Here is a 16,128-nt window from a genome sequence, read left to right as displayed (position 1 = left end):
GCATAAACCCAACGACAACCAACAACTGATTTACCGCCAGGAAGGGAAACAAGCTCCCAAGTACCACTTGTATGTAAAGCAGACATCTCATCAATCATAGCCTGCCTCCATCCTGAATGAGAAAGTGCTTCACCTGTAGTCTTAGGAATGGAAATAGAGGAGAAAGATGATACAAAGGCATAATGTGGTGAGGATAAACGATGATAACTCAAGAAAGTATAATGTGGGTTAGCATTTTGAGTGGATCGTATACCTTTTTGAAGTGCAATTGGTTGGCTAGGAGGAGGCAAGTCCGCATTAGGCGCAGGCTCCGGCATATGACATGAATCATCTGGAACTACAACTGGACGTGGACGACGATGATAAGTCAGGAGTGGTGGCACTACAACTAGAGATGTAGGAGAGACCATAGATTCCTCAAAAGTCGGTACAGGTAAGACCTGAGGTATGGTTAAGACCTCAGATACATCAGGATGATCAGAAGATGTATAGTAAGGTTGAGATTCAAAGAATGTGACATCGGCGGGCATATGGTATCGATGAAGTTCAGGTGAATAACAACGATATCCTTTTTGAACTCGAGAGTAACCAATAAACATACATTTGGGGGTACGAGGGGCTAATTTACCTTTCTTGGGGCTAAGTGATGAACAAAACATGTGCTCCCAAAGACTCGAGGGGGGATAGAGTAAAGACATGACTGAGGAAATAGTATGGAATGTGGAACCTGATTCTGAATAGAGGATGAGGGCATTCTATTAATTAAATAACAATACGCAAGGACTACATCTCCCCAAAAACGCAATGGAATATGAGATTCAATGAGAAGAGTGCGAGTGGTCTCTATGAGATGCCTATTCTTCCTTTCTGCTACACCATTTTGTTGAGGGGTGTACAAATAAGATGTTTGGTTAATAATTCCATGGTGAGTCATAAACTCCTGAAATTGGGAGGATAAGTATTCTAAGGCATTATCACTACGAAAAGTACTAATAGAAATGCCAAATTGATTTTGTATTTCAACAATGAAACTTTTGAATATAGAAAATAGCTCAGAACGATCTTTCATTAAGAAAACCCAAGTGCATCTTGAATAATCATGAATGAAACTAACAAAATAACGAAATCTTAAGGGTGAACTAACTCTACTAGGACCCCAAATATCATAATGAACTAATGAAAAAATAGACTATGAATGACCCTCAGTACTACGTGAAAATGTAGCATAAGTGTGTTTCCCAAGTTGACACAACTCACAATCTAAACAAGACAAACTAGGCACTATCTTTTGTAGCTTGGATAGACTCGGATGTCCCAAACGTTTGTGAATTAGGTTTGGAAGATCTGTAACGGAGCATGCTATGAAGGAATTTGAAGAGGTAAGATAGTAAAGGCCTTGTGATTCATGTCCTGTGCCAATCGTCTATCCCGTACTGCGGTCCTGCATGAGAAAAAATCATCAAAAAAGAATATGCCACAATGTAAGGCACGCATCAAACGACTAATGGATGCCAGATTAAAAGGAGAGCCAGGGACATAAAGAACAGAGTCTAGAGTGACGGAAGATAAGGGTTTGGCTATTCCAACCCCTTTTGGTTTTATTTGGATCTCATTAGCTAAAGTAATAGCTGAAAGACATTGTGAATAAACAATATCAAACAAAAGTAATTTATTACCAAAGACATGATCAGAAGCTCTTGAGTCCATGACCCATGATCCAAGAGTACTAGATTGTGAAACACAAGCAAAAGAATTACCCGCAACAGAAACATCAGGTTGTGCAACCGAAGCTACTTGTGGTGACGTTTGCTTACTTGCTCGATATTGGAGGAACTCATCATATTCGGTATGAGAAATATGAGCATTATTGGATGATTGATTAGGCTGAGCCATATATGCTATTTGTGGAGATGTCTGCTTACTTGCACGATTTCTAAGGAACTCATTATATTCCTTTAGAGCAATAGTATCATAATTGGGTGGTCGACCATGCAAAATATAACATATGTCACGAGTGTGCCCAAGTTTATGACAATGACTACACTTGGGTCGAGGTTTCCCAAAACACCCTCCTCCTCGCCGATTCTCCCCGTAGATTGATATGTTCGTTTTTCTATGGTTTGAGATGCAAGAACAAAAGAGTCAATGGTGGGTGATGAGGCTATTTGTGACTGAGAGGCAAGACAAGACGAAGTAGAAGATAGAATAATCCATCAATTGTAGGAACTATAGGACTGGCTTAAATCACATCACGTACTGAATCATGGTCAGTAGGAAGTCCAGCAAATGTAAGAACTAGAAACAACGTCTGTCTATGCTCTTGTTGTTTTTCCACATTCGTAGTAACTGGCATCAATGTTTCAAATTCATCTATGACTGCTTGTACCTGTCCCAAGTAAGTAGACATATCAGATTCTTGTTTCTTTAAGTTGGTCATTCGAGATATCACATCATAGAACTGAGATATGTCATTAGTGTATAAAGCACACGCATTTTCCCAAACTGAATAACATGTCTGGGATGGGTGAAACAAGGGCATCAACTTGGAATCGATAGATCACCATCGGAAGTCACATAATTGAGCATCAACCTTCACCCATTCTGCTTTGGCTTTTGCATCTTCCTCGCTAGCCTTCCGCTTATCATCTACCATATAAGTATTATTTGTTAAGTGATCTTGAACTCCTTGACCCTTGCACCATAACTCAACCAAAGAAGCCTAATGTTATGACCTGCCACTTGATCATGAAGAAGGGAGAAGAACCTAGAGTCTTGGAGAGGTTAGTGGAAGACTCTAGATTCTTGTAGAAACTTGTAGAGAAGTCTTGAAAGAATTGGAATTCTCTAGAGGGTGTAGAGAATTCTAGAGTAGGGACTTCTTTGTAAATATGGAAGGACTTGTATAACAATTTTTATTTACACTTGAGCCCCTTAGGAGTAGTATAAATAGAGGGGGCATTCATTTGTAGCAAACCATCAAGAAATCAAGCATTCTTCTAAGTAATACAAAGTCTTTTTCATAAAAGCTCTCTTCTCTTTCTTACAATCTAGCGTTCCCTTAGCGATCTAGTCTTAAAGGCTTAGTTGAGCTTGCAAGATCGTGAAAGATTCGTGAGTAAGTTGTCAAGTGCCGCACGAAAGTCTTAGTCGAAGTCTAAGTTCGTGACACTAAGCTAAATAGTTTGAACTTTCCATTAATAATTCTGAAGTGATTATAGGGGTTGAATTTCCAATCCCCATATTTTTGGAACAAAAAATATCACACCAAAAGACATGGTGTGAATTTTGTCTTGAAAACAACAAGAAACACTGGATTACATAGATTTGGTAGTCGGAAAATCTGGATCTCACCGGAAACAGCCTGGAATTCGCCGGAACTCTAATTCCGATGATTGAATCTGGTCAAAAATTGCATAGATCTGGTCGGAATGGCTGGACAACCACGAGTAAAACAAAAATTGCTCAAAAAAATGACCGAAACAGCCCTAAAAAAATGACACAAATCAGTCCCAACAGCCACCGGAAATTGATACACGGTGACTTGTTTCTACCCTTGAATTTTCTCACCAATGCTCTGATACCATGTGAGAAATATAGGAGAAAAATATTATTGAATTGTGTAAGAACAATATTACACAAATACCCTATTTATAGGCACTATAAAACAATCCTTTTTCAAGTAAGATACTATAAACTATTCCTATTTCTATTCCTATTTTAAGTAGGATTGTGTACGCCTATTCCTATTCTAACACATACACAAACAAAGTGAACTCTCAATTTGATCAGAAGAGTCTAGAGAGCTCTCACATTGATGGTTACCGAACTCTCAATTTGGAGGGGGGTAACATGCTCACCAGGTTCAGACTATAAAGCTGAAATTAAGTCATCTGAAAAAAGTCCTATCTACATTTGGAAAACTATATCAATTTCAGTCGATACCAAGCTTAAGATGTCTAAACATATTTGGCAATTAAAACAGATTTATTAGCGGAAAATTCTAGGCTGTAATACAATTAAACCGCACAACTGTGCTAACTAGAACCAAGTGCAACAGGAGAAGGATCAGCCAGCAATTAGTAAGTTGCTTGGTCTCTCACAGAGGTTCGCCTTCCTGAATAACTTGGTCTTTAACCCACATGTAAATAGGAACCAAAGAATAGTATGTTGCTTCCATTGCCCCCAGAAGGAATCGCAACATAAAGACAAATGGATTTATAGGTTTTGTCACATCCTCTGCCTTTGGGCCAAGCTGCAATTATGCATACAACAAGGTATATATACGAACTTGTGAACACTTTTTACCAACTATAGAAAGAAAAAGAGGCGAAGACGTCTTCTGATACCATGTGAGAAATATAGGAGAATATTATTGAATTGTGTCCCATACATTATTACACAAAGACCTTATTTATAGACATTATAATACAATCCTTTACCAAGTATGACACTATGTACTATTTCTATTCCTATTACTAATCATATTCCTATTCATATTCTAAGTAGGATTGTACATACCTATTCCTATTCTAACAATATGCATAATGTCTCCTGAGAATTAGAAATCAGTGGCCAAGAATGTAAAGTAATTCTGCTACCAATTATCATGATTTACGACATGCATTGCATATTCTCCATACTTAGTACATCACATGTACTAACACATAATTTTTATCTACATTGTCTCCCGCACGTGGCTAGTTGATGATCTACTCAGAGTTAGCTTTGATGAGTCCTCATTATTCGATGGCAAACTCGTCATGTTATTTCCCTATTTTCAGGCTTATGTTCTTTTATTATGTTTGGTGAGCTAGAAACTTGTCCTATGCCCCATCTAAAGTTAGTAGAGGCATGTCTATACTGTATGAGTATGTTTAAGTCATTTGGCGTTTATATTTGATTTCTCATATTATCGAGATTCATTATATTGAGGCATTTCTCGCATTTTAAGTTTTCTTCTATTTCATGCTTGAAATTGTCATGTTATGTATGCTAAGATGCTTGATTGGAGTCCTTCGGGATTCTAATCGCCGTGTCATGCCTAATGCCTAGCTTGGGTCGTGATAATTGGCCTACTGCCTCAATGAATTCACCAAAACTCTTGGTGTAATTAACACAATTGAAAGGAAGCCCTGCATCATACATCCATCATACAACACGATCCCATAAAACCTTCCTAGAAGCCTCTAAATCAATAGGTCCACCTTTTCTCTTTTCATTTGGTTTTTGCAAGAAAAAGAGATTGAGAGGACCTTGACATTGCTAGCGGTGGATGACCCACTTCCAATAGTTGAAGGTTTCTTTTGACATTTTGAGGGAGGCCCCATTGACATATTCACTTCGACTTCATCATCATCCATTTCATCATCATCAACAAAATTAACCATGGATGCTTCATGATTCATTTGAGTTTTAAACTCATTTTTTTCATAAAATATTCTTTGATTTCTTCCTTCACACTATCCGGGACCTTTGGACATACTTTTACATCTTTATAACCACCAATAACATGCTTCTTGTGACGAAATATTCTGCCATTGTATGCCATATCACAAAAGACATGTTTGACTCTTGTGTTATTGCCCATGGCAGTTCCATACGCGCAAGATGGATCCCTTTTTTGTGCCATTGAATAAGAAAATAAAACTTCCAAAGAAAAAATAGAACAGTAACTCAGTAACTCAGTCATAGAAGTTAGAAAAGCAAAAAAACAAAGGAAAAAAGAAATAAAGACAGAACAAAGCAGCTGGCAGCAAAACAAAAAAAAGAAGAAAAAAACATAGCATACACATGGCATTACAAACAGAGCATACAAAGAACCTCAAATCAGAAAACAAAAGAACAGAGTAACGCTACTTAAGTAGCATTACAAACTGAAAATTGAAAAAAAAAACCTGCTTACCTTCAGCAGTAGTCGCGCAGAAGAGAAACAGAAAAAGAAGTGAAAAAGAGAAGAAGAAGAAGAGAAGAGGAGAAGAGAGGAGAAGAGAAGAGAAGAAGAGAAGAAGAGAAGAACTAACATTCAGCAGCAGTTGAAGCAGTCACAGCAGCAGTCGATGAAGGAGGGAAAATATTTGGATGAGGGTTTCACACAGTTTCAGCAGTTCTTCTGCTTCCACGACAAATTTGCCTACTTGTGCCATATAAAAACCACTAGCAGGTTCATGTATCATTTACCCTGATGATATAACAAAAAAATGCTTCCCCTAATCTCACATGATAAAGCAAAGAGAGAAGAAAGATAAAAAATATTAAAAAGATAGAATTGAACAACCGTACAGGCATAGAGAAATCTCTGGTCAAGGATAGACCAAGAGCCCTTTTGCATCATATCTAATGGACTCCGGTCGGGGTGAAGGCATCATTGAGAAATCCCGTTTATGCCGTTCACCTGCTGCATGTATTCGATTCCTGGGCAGCACGATTCCCTCTCATAGCAGGTGTATAAACGATGGGTCCGCCGGGTTGAGAGGCCAACGAACTGGGTGTGCTATCTATCGCTAAAAATTAACTGTAAGTATTTTTGCATAAATTTAAAAAAACCCTAGTTAGCACTTTATTTCAATTAAGCGAGCTTTTTCTCGCTTTTATAAAAAGCGCGCTTCTCACTTTTGGGACAGAAGCGCACGCTTCTTCAATATTGCCTCGCTTCAAGGCATTAGAGTGCCAACTTGTCGCCTCGCTTCGCTTCGATTCTCGCTTAAAGCGAGCGCTTCAGCGCTTTTTAACAACACTGAGTGGAGAGAATGACTCTATTCAACACCTTGGAACAAGCCAAGAACCTCACCTATGAGGAAGCCAAATTGATATGGAAGATGGATAAAGATGGCATGTTCAAGGTGAAATCAGCCTACAAACTACTAGACATTTCAACCAAAACCAAGGAGTTGTGGCCTTGGAAGATGAGCTAGAAAGAGAAGATACCACATAAGGTGGTCTGTTTCACTGGCTTATTGCAAGACGAGCTGTTTTGACTCAGGACAACTTAATAAAAATGGGAAGACAATTATGCTCCAGATGTTTGTTTTTTATGAATCTGAGACAGAGACAATAAACCATCTTTTTTTGCACTATAGAGTGACTGAGAAACTAAGGAAATTTTTCATTAACCTGAGGGGTATTAGATGGACCATGCCTAGGAATACTGCAGAAGTTCTAGCATGTTGGAATAGAGATGGGAATAAGTCAGGACACAAGGAGAGATGGAGGATTGTCCCTGCATGCATCTGGTGGACAATATGGAGGGAGAGAGAAATCAGAGATGTTATGAGAACAAGAGCATCCCATTCCAAAGCATTAAGTTGAGCTTTTTAGTGTCCTTTTACTTTTGGTGTATCCATACTGTGTCTAAGGATTCGGGGTATATCACCCTATTTTTAGATAGTTTATGAGGGAGATAGGTGTTTAAATTCTTTTTGACATTCCCTATACTTTTGATGTAATTATAGGAGTTCACTATTGGTGTACTTCTTTGTTTATAATACCAACTAACTTTCTCAAAAAAAAAAGTCTCCTGAGAGTATTTTTCCTCTAATGAAATAGCTACGTGTGCATAGTCAGAAAGGAAAGAGGATCGAAATACATAATTACAAGAATTAATCAAACTATACTATATTTATAGGACCCTAAAATATTCTAGAATATCTACGAGATTCTAACAAACTACATACAGTTTTATAGCTTTCCCATGTTCCCTCGAAATTACTACGGCAGAATACTCTATGTTTCACTGTGGCTATCTCTGATTGTCTCCGTTTGTATGGCGCTAGAAATCACTGATCGTAGTATTTATATTTATTGCACTATTTTAACCTAAATAGCTGCTTAAAGCTGCAATGGTTGTAGTTTAACATGGAAGTTCATTGTTCTTTTTCCACGTATTAGTCCTTAAACAATTTTTTTACCTTCCTTTGTATGTTCATAAGCAAACAATGATATCAAACATTAAAATGATTTTTCATGGGAGTTTAGTGTGGTCACGAGTATCCATTGAGCCCTTTTTGTTTCCCTAGAGCTTAACTGCAGTAAATCCTGGAAGATGGTGTATTATTTGTAATGCACATTAGAGTTGTTCTTTTGTTATTCTCATTTTGTATTTTTGCAGGACACTGAGCAACTAAGGAACAGTGTAATGTTCGATTTGCTCTATGTTCATCATCACCATACTTTGGCCCCATTTATAAGTTCGTACTATCATCACAATGATAAGGTTCCCTCGGGGGCACAAAGGCCATGGCTAATTGACGTAAATCTGAGGTTGATAATCTGGTCTACTGCTGAAATCTTCAATCTTTTTTTATGCCGATTGTTTACTAGTTCCTCAAGCTCTCTTTTGTTCCCTTTTTCACAGTGGTGGAATGAATGGATTCATTTGGTTATCTGAGAGGAATGGCCTGAGAGATAGGATTCCTTCCCCACTTAATGGAATAGAAGATATCTTAAATAATAGGATTCTGTGAGTTCCTTTGTGGCAATTCTAGACCTCTACCCTTCTTTCAAATTGTGATTATGACATGTTCAGTAATTCAATTGTTTGAGAAAGTACCTCTTTTACCTTCTTTTTTCTTTTGTGGCCAGAAATATTACCTTTCTGAATCCAGTACCTCATAAGCACATTCCGCAGCCTCCAGAAGGAGTGTTTATGCCCAAAAAGGTTTGTGAAGGATCCATGATTTACTTAGTTGCTGTTGTACATTTGTGAGCATTCATAAACAAGAATAACCAAATCATAAAACTGCTTAACCATTAATTTCATGACAGATATATAATCTAACAGGTGTATGGACTGTAATTAGTTTTTCAATCTCTTTATTGGAATTAGCGTGTATCTTAGTAAATTGGGCTCTACTTCCAACTTGATCTAGTTAGTGTTGTTATTTAGGTTGTGTTTCTTGCTATTGATTAACATATGCCCTCCACTTTTTTACATTAAAGAGAAGCCTACTCTTTGACCTTTTCCTAATGTAGATGCTTGAGTTTATTCATTTTAATGTTTCTTCAATATGAGTTAATCTGCTGTTCGTTTTTTCTTGTATTTTGGCACACATCTTTTGCTGTTAAAGGCCCAGTGCCTGGTTGAATAGGCTGCATTGCTGCTTTTAGGAAAACTAGTCTCTCTACACATTTATCTGATGTCATTATTAGAAAATTTAAAAATACTGCAAAATGTTGAAGTTTGTCGTATGCATACTTCAAATTTTTTCTTGAGTTATAAAGACATTTAGACACACATTATTTGCAAATCAATTTATACTTCATAAATTTATTTATTATTTCAATCACACTTTTAAATGGGAATCTTTTAAGCTAAAAATCTTGTTTGGGTATCTCAAATGAAGTACTCCCTCCGTCCAATTTTATGTGGCATCCTTTCCTTTTTAGTCTGTTCCAAAAAGAATGTTACCTTACTATAATTAGAAACAATTGAACTTTATGATTCTCATTTTACCCTTAATGATATGATTTACAGCCATACAAATACCTAAAGATTGTTTTAGACTACAAGTTTCAAAACTCTTCTGTTTTTTCTTTAAACACTGTGCCAAGTCAAATGGTGCCACATAAAATAGGATAGAGGGAGTAATATTTTACCTAGAGAAGTTTAATTTTTTCTCCAAGTAAAATTCATGTCAAACACAATTTCATCTTCAACTTTAACTCCAAGCATTTACTTTTCAAAAGCTCCAACCAATTATTGTCCAAACAAAATCATTTGAAATAGATAAGTAATATAGATATTTGTAATTAACTGTAATTTTGTTTTTCTTTGTTGGTTAAAGTTATATATTTTACAAATGTTAAAAGGTGCTTTTAAAACTTTAACATGTGTATTTCAAATTATTAGGAGTGCTATTTTATATGAAAGAAAAGGCTAAATAGGAAAAAAGGGGAACTGACACAATGATGACAACAGTATAACTCCAAATTCTCCTTCACTTTGCATTTGTTTCCCTTTTTTATTCTTTTCAACTTTTTTTTCTTTGTGAATTTTGATAGCTATGAGCAAAATATTTCTCCCTATAATTCACCAATCTTGGAAAAGAAATAAGAAAAAATATAGTTTATAATGTGAACCTTTCAGTGTCATACAATATAATAAAAAAAGAATTCATAAAATTATGCATAAAATTGTCAAGAAATGAATCATTAAAAATTTATATGCTTAAGAAAGACTAATAATTTATTCTTGTAAGACTAAAATATTGTCAATTCAAATCAAAACTAACTCTCCCCTCAACTTGAGAAGAATATACCTATATGATTCTTTGAGAAACTTGTAAAGTTATCTATCAAAGTGGTAAAGGTATTTTACCGATTTTGTTTAAATCCAAGTGAAATTTTATTACTACTTTGAATTTTGTAAACTACAAGGAAGGAAGAGGGTGTAGCAGGGCCTTCTTATATAATGAGAGCATTTGACATGGAAATTCATACAACTGAGAATCACATTAACATTTACAAAAACAAAAGAAGGTAATACAGTTGGGAATGCATGGTGGTTCATAGATCATGTTGCTAGGCCTTCTATTCTTGACTCGGAATATGGATAGTTGCCATCGATCTTCATTGAGCAGTCCTTTAGCTTTACTAGAAGGGAGTCAAAAATAGTGTAAATATAAACTTCCTCCAGTTGGTAAAGAAGCCATCATGTCTGCAAAGGATTTAGAAAATAACCGAGGAAAAAGGATAATGGTTTGGTGAAAGAATAGTAAGATTTCAGATCTGATGAAGTGTTGATAAAGAAGATTGAAGCTGGACCAGAAACAAAGAAGAAGAAGATTGAAGTGTGAGAGAGCGCCATACGAAGACCAAAGTGATACCTATTGAAATGTCCGTTGATATTCTTGTACCATATTTTTTCCTGGTGCGATTCCAAATGAACTTGTGTTAGTTTCAATCTATTAAAATGGTGCAACTAAACAACGACAACTATTCAGAAGAGGAAAATAGACATATGTATCTATTTGTAGGTTTTTAAAAGGTATTTAGATAATTAATAAGACGACAACTTTTGAACGCTTATATGTTGGGTTAGGTGAAAAAGGTGGGATTAAGAGATTGTATAGGCTCACCAAAACAAGGGAGAGAAAAGCTCGTGACTTGGATCTGGTAAAGTGCATCAAGGACGAAGAAGGTGAAGTGTTAGTGGATAAGACCTCTATCAAGCAAAGGTGGCAAGCTTACTTCCACAGACTCTTAAATGAGAAAGGTGACAGAGACATTGTACTAGGTGATTTGGCGCACTCTCATAGTCTTCAGGACTTTGGGTACTGCAGGTGTTTTAGGGTTGAGGAGGTTAGACATGCTATTAGCAGAATGAGGAGGGGGAGGGCGCCGTCCGATGAGATCCCGATGGACTTTTGGAAGAGCACTGACAAGGAAGGTTTAGAGTGGTTGACTAGGTTGTTTAATGTTATTTTGAAGATAGCTAAGATGCTCGATGAATAGTGGAGTACTATGGTTTCATTGTACAAGAACAAGGGTGATATCCAAAACTGTAATAACTATAGGGGTATCGAATTGCTAAGCCACACTATGAAGATATGGGAGAGAGTGGTGGAGATGAGGGTGAGGAGACGAGTGTCAATTTCAGAGAATCAATTTGGTTTCATGCCGGGATGGTCGACTACAAGAATCCATCTCATGCGAAGACTGGTGGAGAAATTTAGAGAAAGAAAGAAGGATCTTCATATGATGTTCATAGATCTTGAAAAGACTTATGACAAGGTTTCGAGGGATGTTCTCTGGAAGTGTCTGGAGGCTAAAGGTGTCTCAATGGTGTATATTAGGGAGATAAAAGACATGTATGCTTGAGCCAAGACTCGGGTTAGGACGGTGGGAGGTGACTCAGAGCATTTTTCTGTTGAAATGAGACTTCATCAGGGATCGGCGCTGAGTCCTTTTCTTTTTGCCTTGGTGATGGATGAGCCGACACGATCTATTCAGGAGGAGGTTCCATGGTGTATGCTATTTGCAGATGACATAGTTTTAATTGATGAGACTCAGAACAGAGTTAATGATAGGTTGGAGGTTTGGAGACAAACTCTGGAGTCCAAAGGGTTCAAATTGAGCAGGACCAAAACTGAATACTTGGAGTACAAATTCAGTGTTGCGAGGGATGAAGAGGGTAGGAAGTGAGGCTTGCCACTCAACCTATCTCCAAAAAAGGAAGCTTTAAATACTTTGGATCCGTCATCCAGAGTAGTGGGGACATCGATGAGTATGTCACGCATCGCATTGGGGTAGCATAGAGGAAATGAAGGCTTGACTTTTGAGTCCTGTGTGATAAGAAGATACCAGCTAAACTTAAAGGCAGGTTCTATAGATTGGTGGTTAGACCGTTGTTGTTATATGGAGTAGAGTGCTGGCCAGTCAAGAACGCTCATTATTCAGAAGATGCATGTTGCGGAGATGAGGATGCTGAGATGGATGTGTGGACATACTAGGAATGATAAGATTATGAATGAGGTTATTCGGGAGAAGGTGGGAGTGGTCTCTGTGGCAGACAAGATGAGAAAAGCGAGATTGAGATGGTTTGGGCATGTGCAGAGGAAGGGGGTCGACACCCCAGTTAGGAGGTGCAAGCAGTTGGATTTGGGGGTTTTGTGGAGGAGTAGGGGTAGACCAAAAAAGTATTGGGGAGAAACAATTAGACAGGATATGGCGCAACTCCATATCACTGAGGACATGAACTTAGATAGAAAGGAGTGGAAGTCGCGGATTAGGGTAGAAGGTTAGCAGGGGTAGAATGTTGTCTTGCCTCGTGACAGTTTAGAGTGGTCTTAGGTCTAGGCGTGTCTTTTTAGTTATGATGCTATTGCATTTTGATTATCACAATATTTGTTATTATTGTTCTTGTCTTGTAAAATCTGCATCGCGTTTCGCTTAAGCCATTATGCTATATATATTGTTTTACTCTCTAATTTTGTGGAATATATTTTCTCTCTTATTTTGTGGCTGAAATTTTGAGCCGAGTGGTAAGGTCTACGTACATTTTGTCGTCCCCAGACCCTACTTGTGGGATTTTACTGGGTATGTCGTCGTCGTCGTCGTTGTTGTTAGATTAATAATAAGGGAATATTAGATAGATTGTGAGAGCAGCTTTTTAACTTTGTACTGCAGATATTGAGAGCTGTTGATATAAAACCTTTCCCTGTATTATGGCATGAAGATCATGGAACCCGGCGCCAGCTAGGCAAAGAAAGGTAAAATCTGACCTCCTTTTCCGTATCTTGTGGTATTTGGGTGTGTTTGCTTTTCACAATGTTAATCTACAACAAGTAACAACAGAAATTTTGTGTTGCAAGTAATGAGCTTGTGAATGTAATCAAGTAATCAACTAATGATATGAATGGCTTGTCTTTTGTTTTATGCAGGGGTTCTGTACCCGGGGCAATAGCAGGGACTTCACTGGGAGAAGCAGCACATCGGTTGCTTAAGAACACATTGAATATCAAACCTGGTGGAACAAATTTTGGAGTGTTGGATCAATCATATTCTCGAAATTTTCCAGGCAACCATGTTTTGAATAGGCCAAGGCCAGCTGGACCATCTGGCTATGAAGGTGGATTCTATGATCAAATGAGTCATAGGAATTTGTCTCCGAATCACAGGCCACGATTTCCTGGACCTGCTGGCCGTGCAAGTGGTTTCTTTGAGGACCCTACTTATTTCCCTTGCAATTTTATGCCTCGTGGTGAATCTGGGAACCCCAGATATGCTCCATCCCCTTATGAGTTACAAAACACTAGGCAAAATTTCAGGATGCAAGATAGACATTCATATCAAGATCAATATTATAGCATGAGAAATGAAATGTCAGTGTTGACAATCGAAAGTGGTGCAAGATCGATGCCTTATTCGACTGTAGCAAGAATGCCAAATTTTGGACAACTATCTAACGTCTGCCCACCACCCCCATTCACACAAAATGTGGGTCCTCTTCCTTCACCTCCTCTGCAGTGGATTAACAAACCTGCAAGGGGAGCTACAGTAATGCACTTAAAGCATCAAGAAACTTCAAAAGGGACGGCATACGACAAGCAAGTCAAGCAGGTTTACCAGATCAAAAGCCGGCCAACTCAGAGTTCCCAAGTACCAGAATACAACAGTGATATTTGAGTTATTTTGAGCTTTGCTTTTCCTGTTGATAGTCAATCTCATCGATATAGTGAAGGGATATCTAAATCCTCCCGTGAAAGATTTTTCTCGTCTCCTTAACATTATAGATGCAGTATTTTATATTTGGTTGTAGTAAATATGGTGGAGTCTGTTCACGCTCCCCATGTTATGAGTGCAGTTTGAGGTCTGGCTAGTATGTTGTAGCAAATGACTTGAAAAGGTTGAGCAATAGATCTTGTTGACTGCATTTGCAAAACAAAACCTGCATAAGTATAGGAGATGCAAAGAATCAGAATCCCCAAACATACAATGGTCTACTGGTTAGGTCAAGCAGGCTGTAACACTGTTCTGTCAATTTATTCCTTTCATATTTCAGCATCCAAAACAAGAATTACCGTAATTCATGGATTCTTCTTTGTTTCTTTGGGGTTGTTGAAGGTTGTTAATATTATACTTAGATTCTGGTTTAATTAGACTGTGCAAGGTCAGTGCTAAGATATTGTTATGACTAATTTTTTTTTTTTTTTTAGCAAGATATTAACAGGAATATTCCTTTTCTTTCCAAGTCTTCCTCAAGGCCAACGCACATAATTTTCATAATCCAGCCCAAGCATGCTCTTTCTGACTTGCATTTCAGTCATTTTAATCGCCTTTAAACAATTGTCTCATTTTTCTCAAGTAAAAAAGTATACCAAATAGCATGGTTTTGAAATATAATTAGCGTGTGAAATGTTATAGAAAAATAGTTAGTTTTCAGTTATAAAGATATTTTTGCCCTTCACTGGAAAACGTTGAATATTGCCTTTTTTCTTCTCATCTTTTTTCAAACTTTGGGGCAATGTTAGATGTTTCACTTATACAAGTTTGAATTTCTTTACTGTCTTAGAGTACAAACTTGTACAGTTGAAACACCATCTTTTCCTTCTAATCATCCACCGTTAAATGATTCTAATATGGGACTACATAATTACTCATAAAAAACTAAACTAATTACTTGCCGTATCCATATCGACTGAAGCTTGTTTTAGCGCCAAAATAGAGCCTTCAAAGCATGACAAAAATAGAGCGCTGCTATTCCATTCACATGATAAACCCACAATTTCTGCTTTGAGCTCTGTAGATTTAAAGAGCAAAGCCAAACCGAATTCAAAATTTGAGATCAAAACAATCTCTTCTGATTTTGACATTGGGCAGTGTGAATTCAATTTTAAACAACTCTAGTTCATTTTTGAACTTCATTTATGGAGATTGCTCATCATGAATTGAATTTTGTTAATCACAACAGTTGAAAAGGCCAAATGATGTGAGTTCAACTCACAGTGAAGAAGAGAATTAACAATATAGCTAAGAAGAAGATAAAACTAAGAGATTCTCATTTCATGCCCATATTGAATTATACCTTGACTTATATATCCTTCTCCTCCAGACTGAAATACCTAATCCTAAATAATCCACTATTCAAATGTGTAATTAAAGTAACTAGCTACGCACAACTAAATGAGAACTAAACTACAATAAACAGAAGTTGTCAACCACCCTAACTAACTCATCCAAGCTGTCTCATACTCCTCCACAAGCTCTATGTACAACTCGTCACTTCCAGAACATATCAATACTCCCTGCTAGAAAATTTCCCGTCCTCAAGGAAGAAAGGAAGGAAAACGAGCTTGGAAGGCATTATAATCCTCCCAAGAAGCCTCAGAATCACGCTAGTGCTCCCATTGGACCAAAACATGAGCAATAACTTTACTCCCTTTCTATACCATGTCTATCCAACTACTTAATAGGTTGAGGACAAATTAACCATCGAGTGAGTGATCTGATCAAGTAGCTCATAACAAGGCTTTAACAAAGACACATGGGAGGTGGGATCAAGTAACAATTCAGGAGATAAAGCAAGTCTATAGACCACAAAATCTATCTTCTACAAAATGAGATAGAGACCATAATATTTGGATGACAATTTTTTAAAATGCGCAACAATCATAGTGATCTATCTATGAGGTT

The 16,128-nt window shown here is 37.3% G+C and overlaps 1 protein-coding gene across 2 annotated transcripts in view; it reads left to right on the top strand.

Moving 5' to 3' along the window:
• The window catches only part of LOC129903540 (5'-3' exoribonuclease 4), a 52,761-nt gene extending 38,167 nt beyond the window's left edge, over positions 1 to 14,594 (top strand). The window contains exons 19-23 of one of the 2 annotated variants that reach the window (XM_055979096.1): positions 8,105 to 8,256; positions 8,351 to 8,455; positions 8,578 to 8,653; positions 13,123 to 13,205; positions 13,377 to 14,594. In XM_055979096.1, coding sequence (XP_055835071.1) covers positions 8,105 to 8,256; positions 8,351 to 8,455; positions 8,578 to 8,653; positions 13,123 to 13,205; positions 13,377 to 14,121 — 1,161 coding nt within the window. In that variant the 3' untranslated portion in view covers positions 14,122 to 14,594. The remainder of the gene's footprint in view (positions 1 to 8,104; positions 8,257 to 8,350; positions 8,456 to 8,577; positions 8,654 to 13,122; positions 13,206 to 13,376) is intronic. The other variant, XM_055979099.1, reaches the window with a different exon arrangement.
• The last annotated feature ends 1,534 nt before the right edge of the window (positions 14,595 to 16,128 follow it).

Source organism: Solanum dulcamara, chromosome 1 (genome assembly GCF_947179165.1).
Source record: "Solanum dulcamara chromosome 1, daSolDulc1.2, whole genome shotgun sequence".
Lineage (NCBI taxonomy): Eukaryota > Viridiplantae > Streptophyta > Magnoliopsida > Solanales > Solanaceae > Solanum > Solanum dulcamara.
Note: the sequence above shows the minus strand (reverse complement) of the source record. Positions and strands in the feature narration are given on the sequence as shown.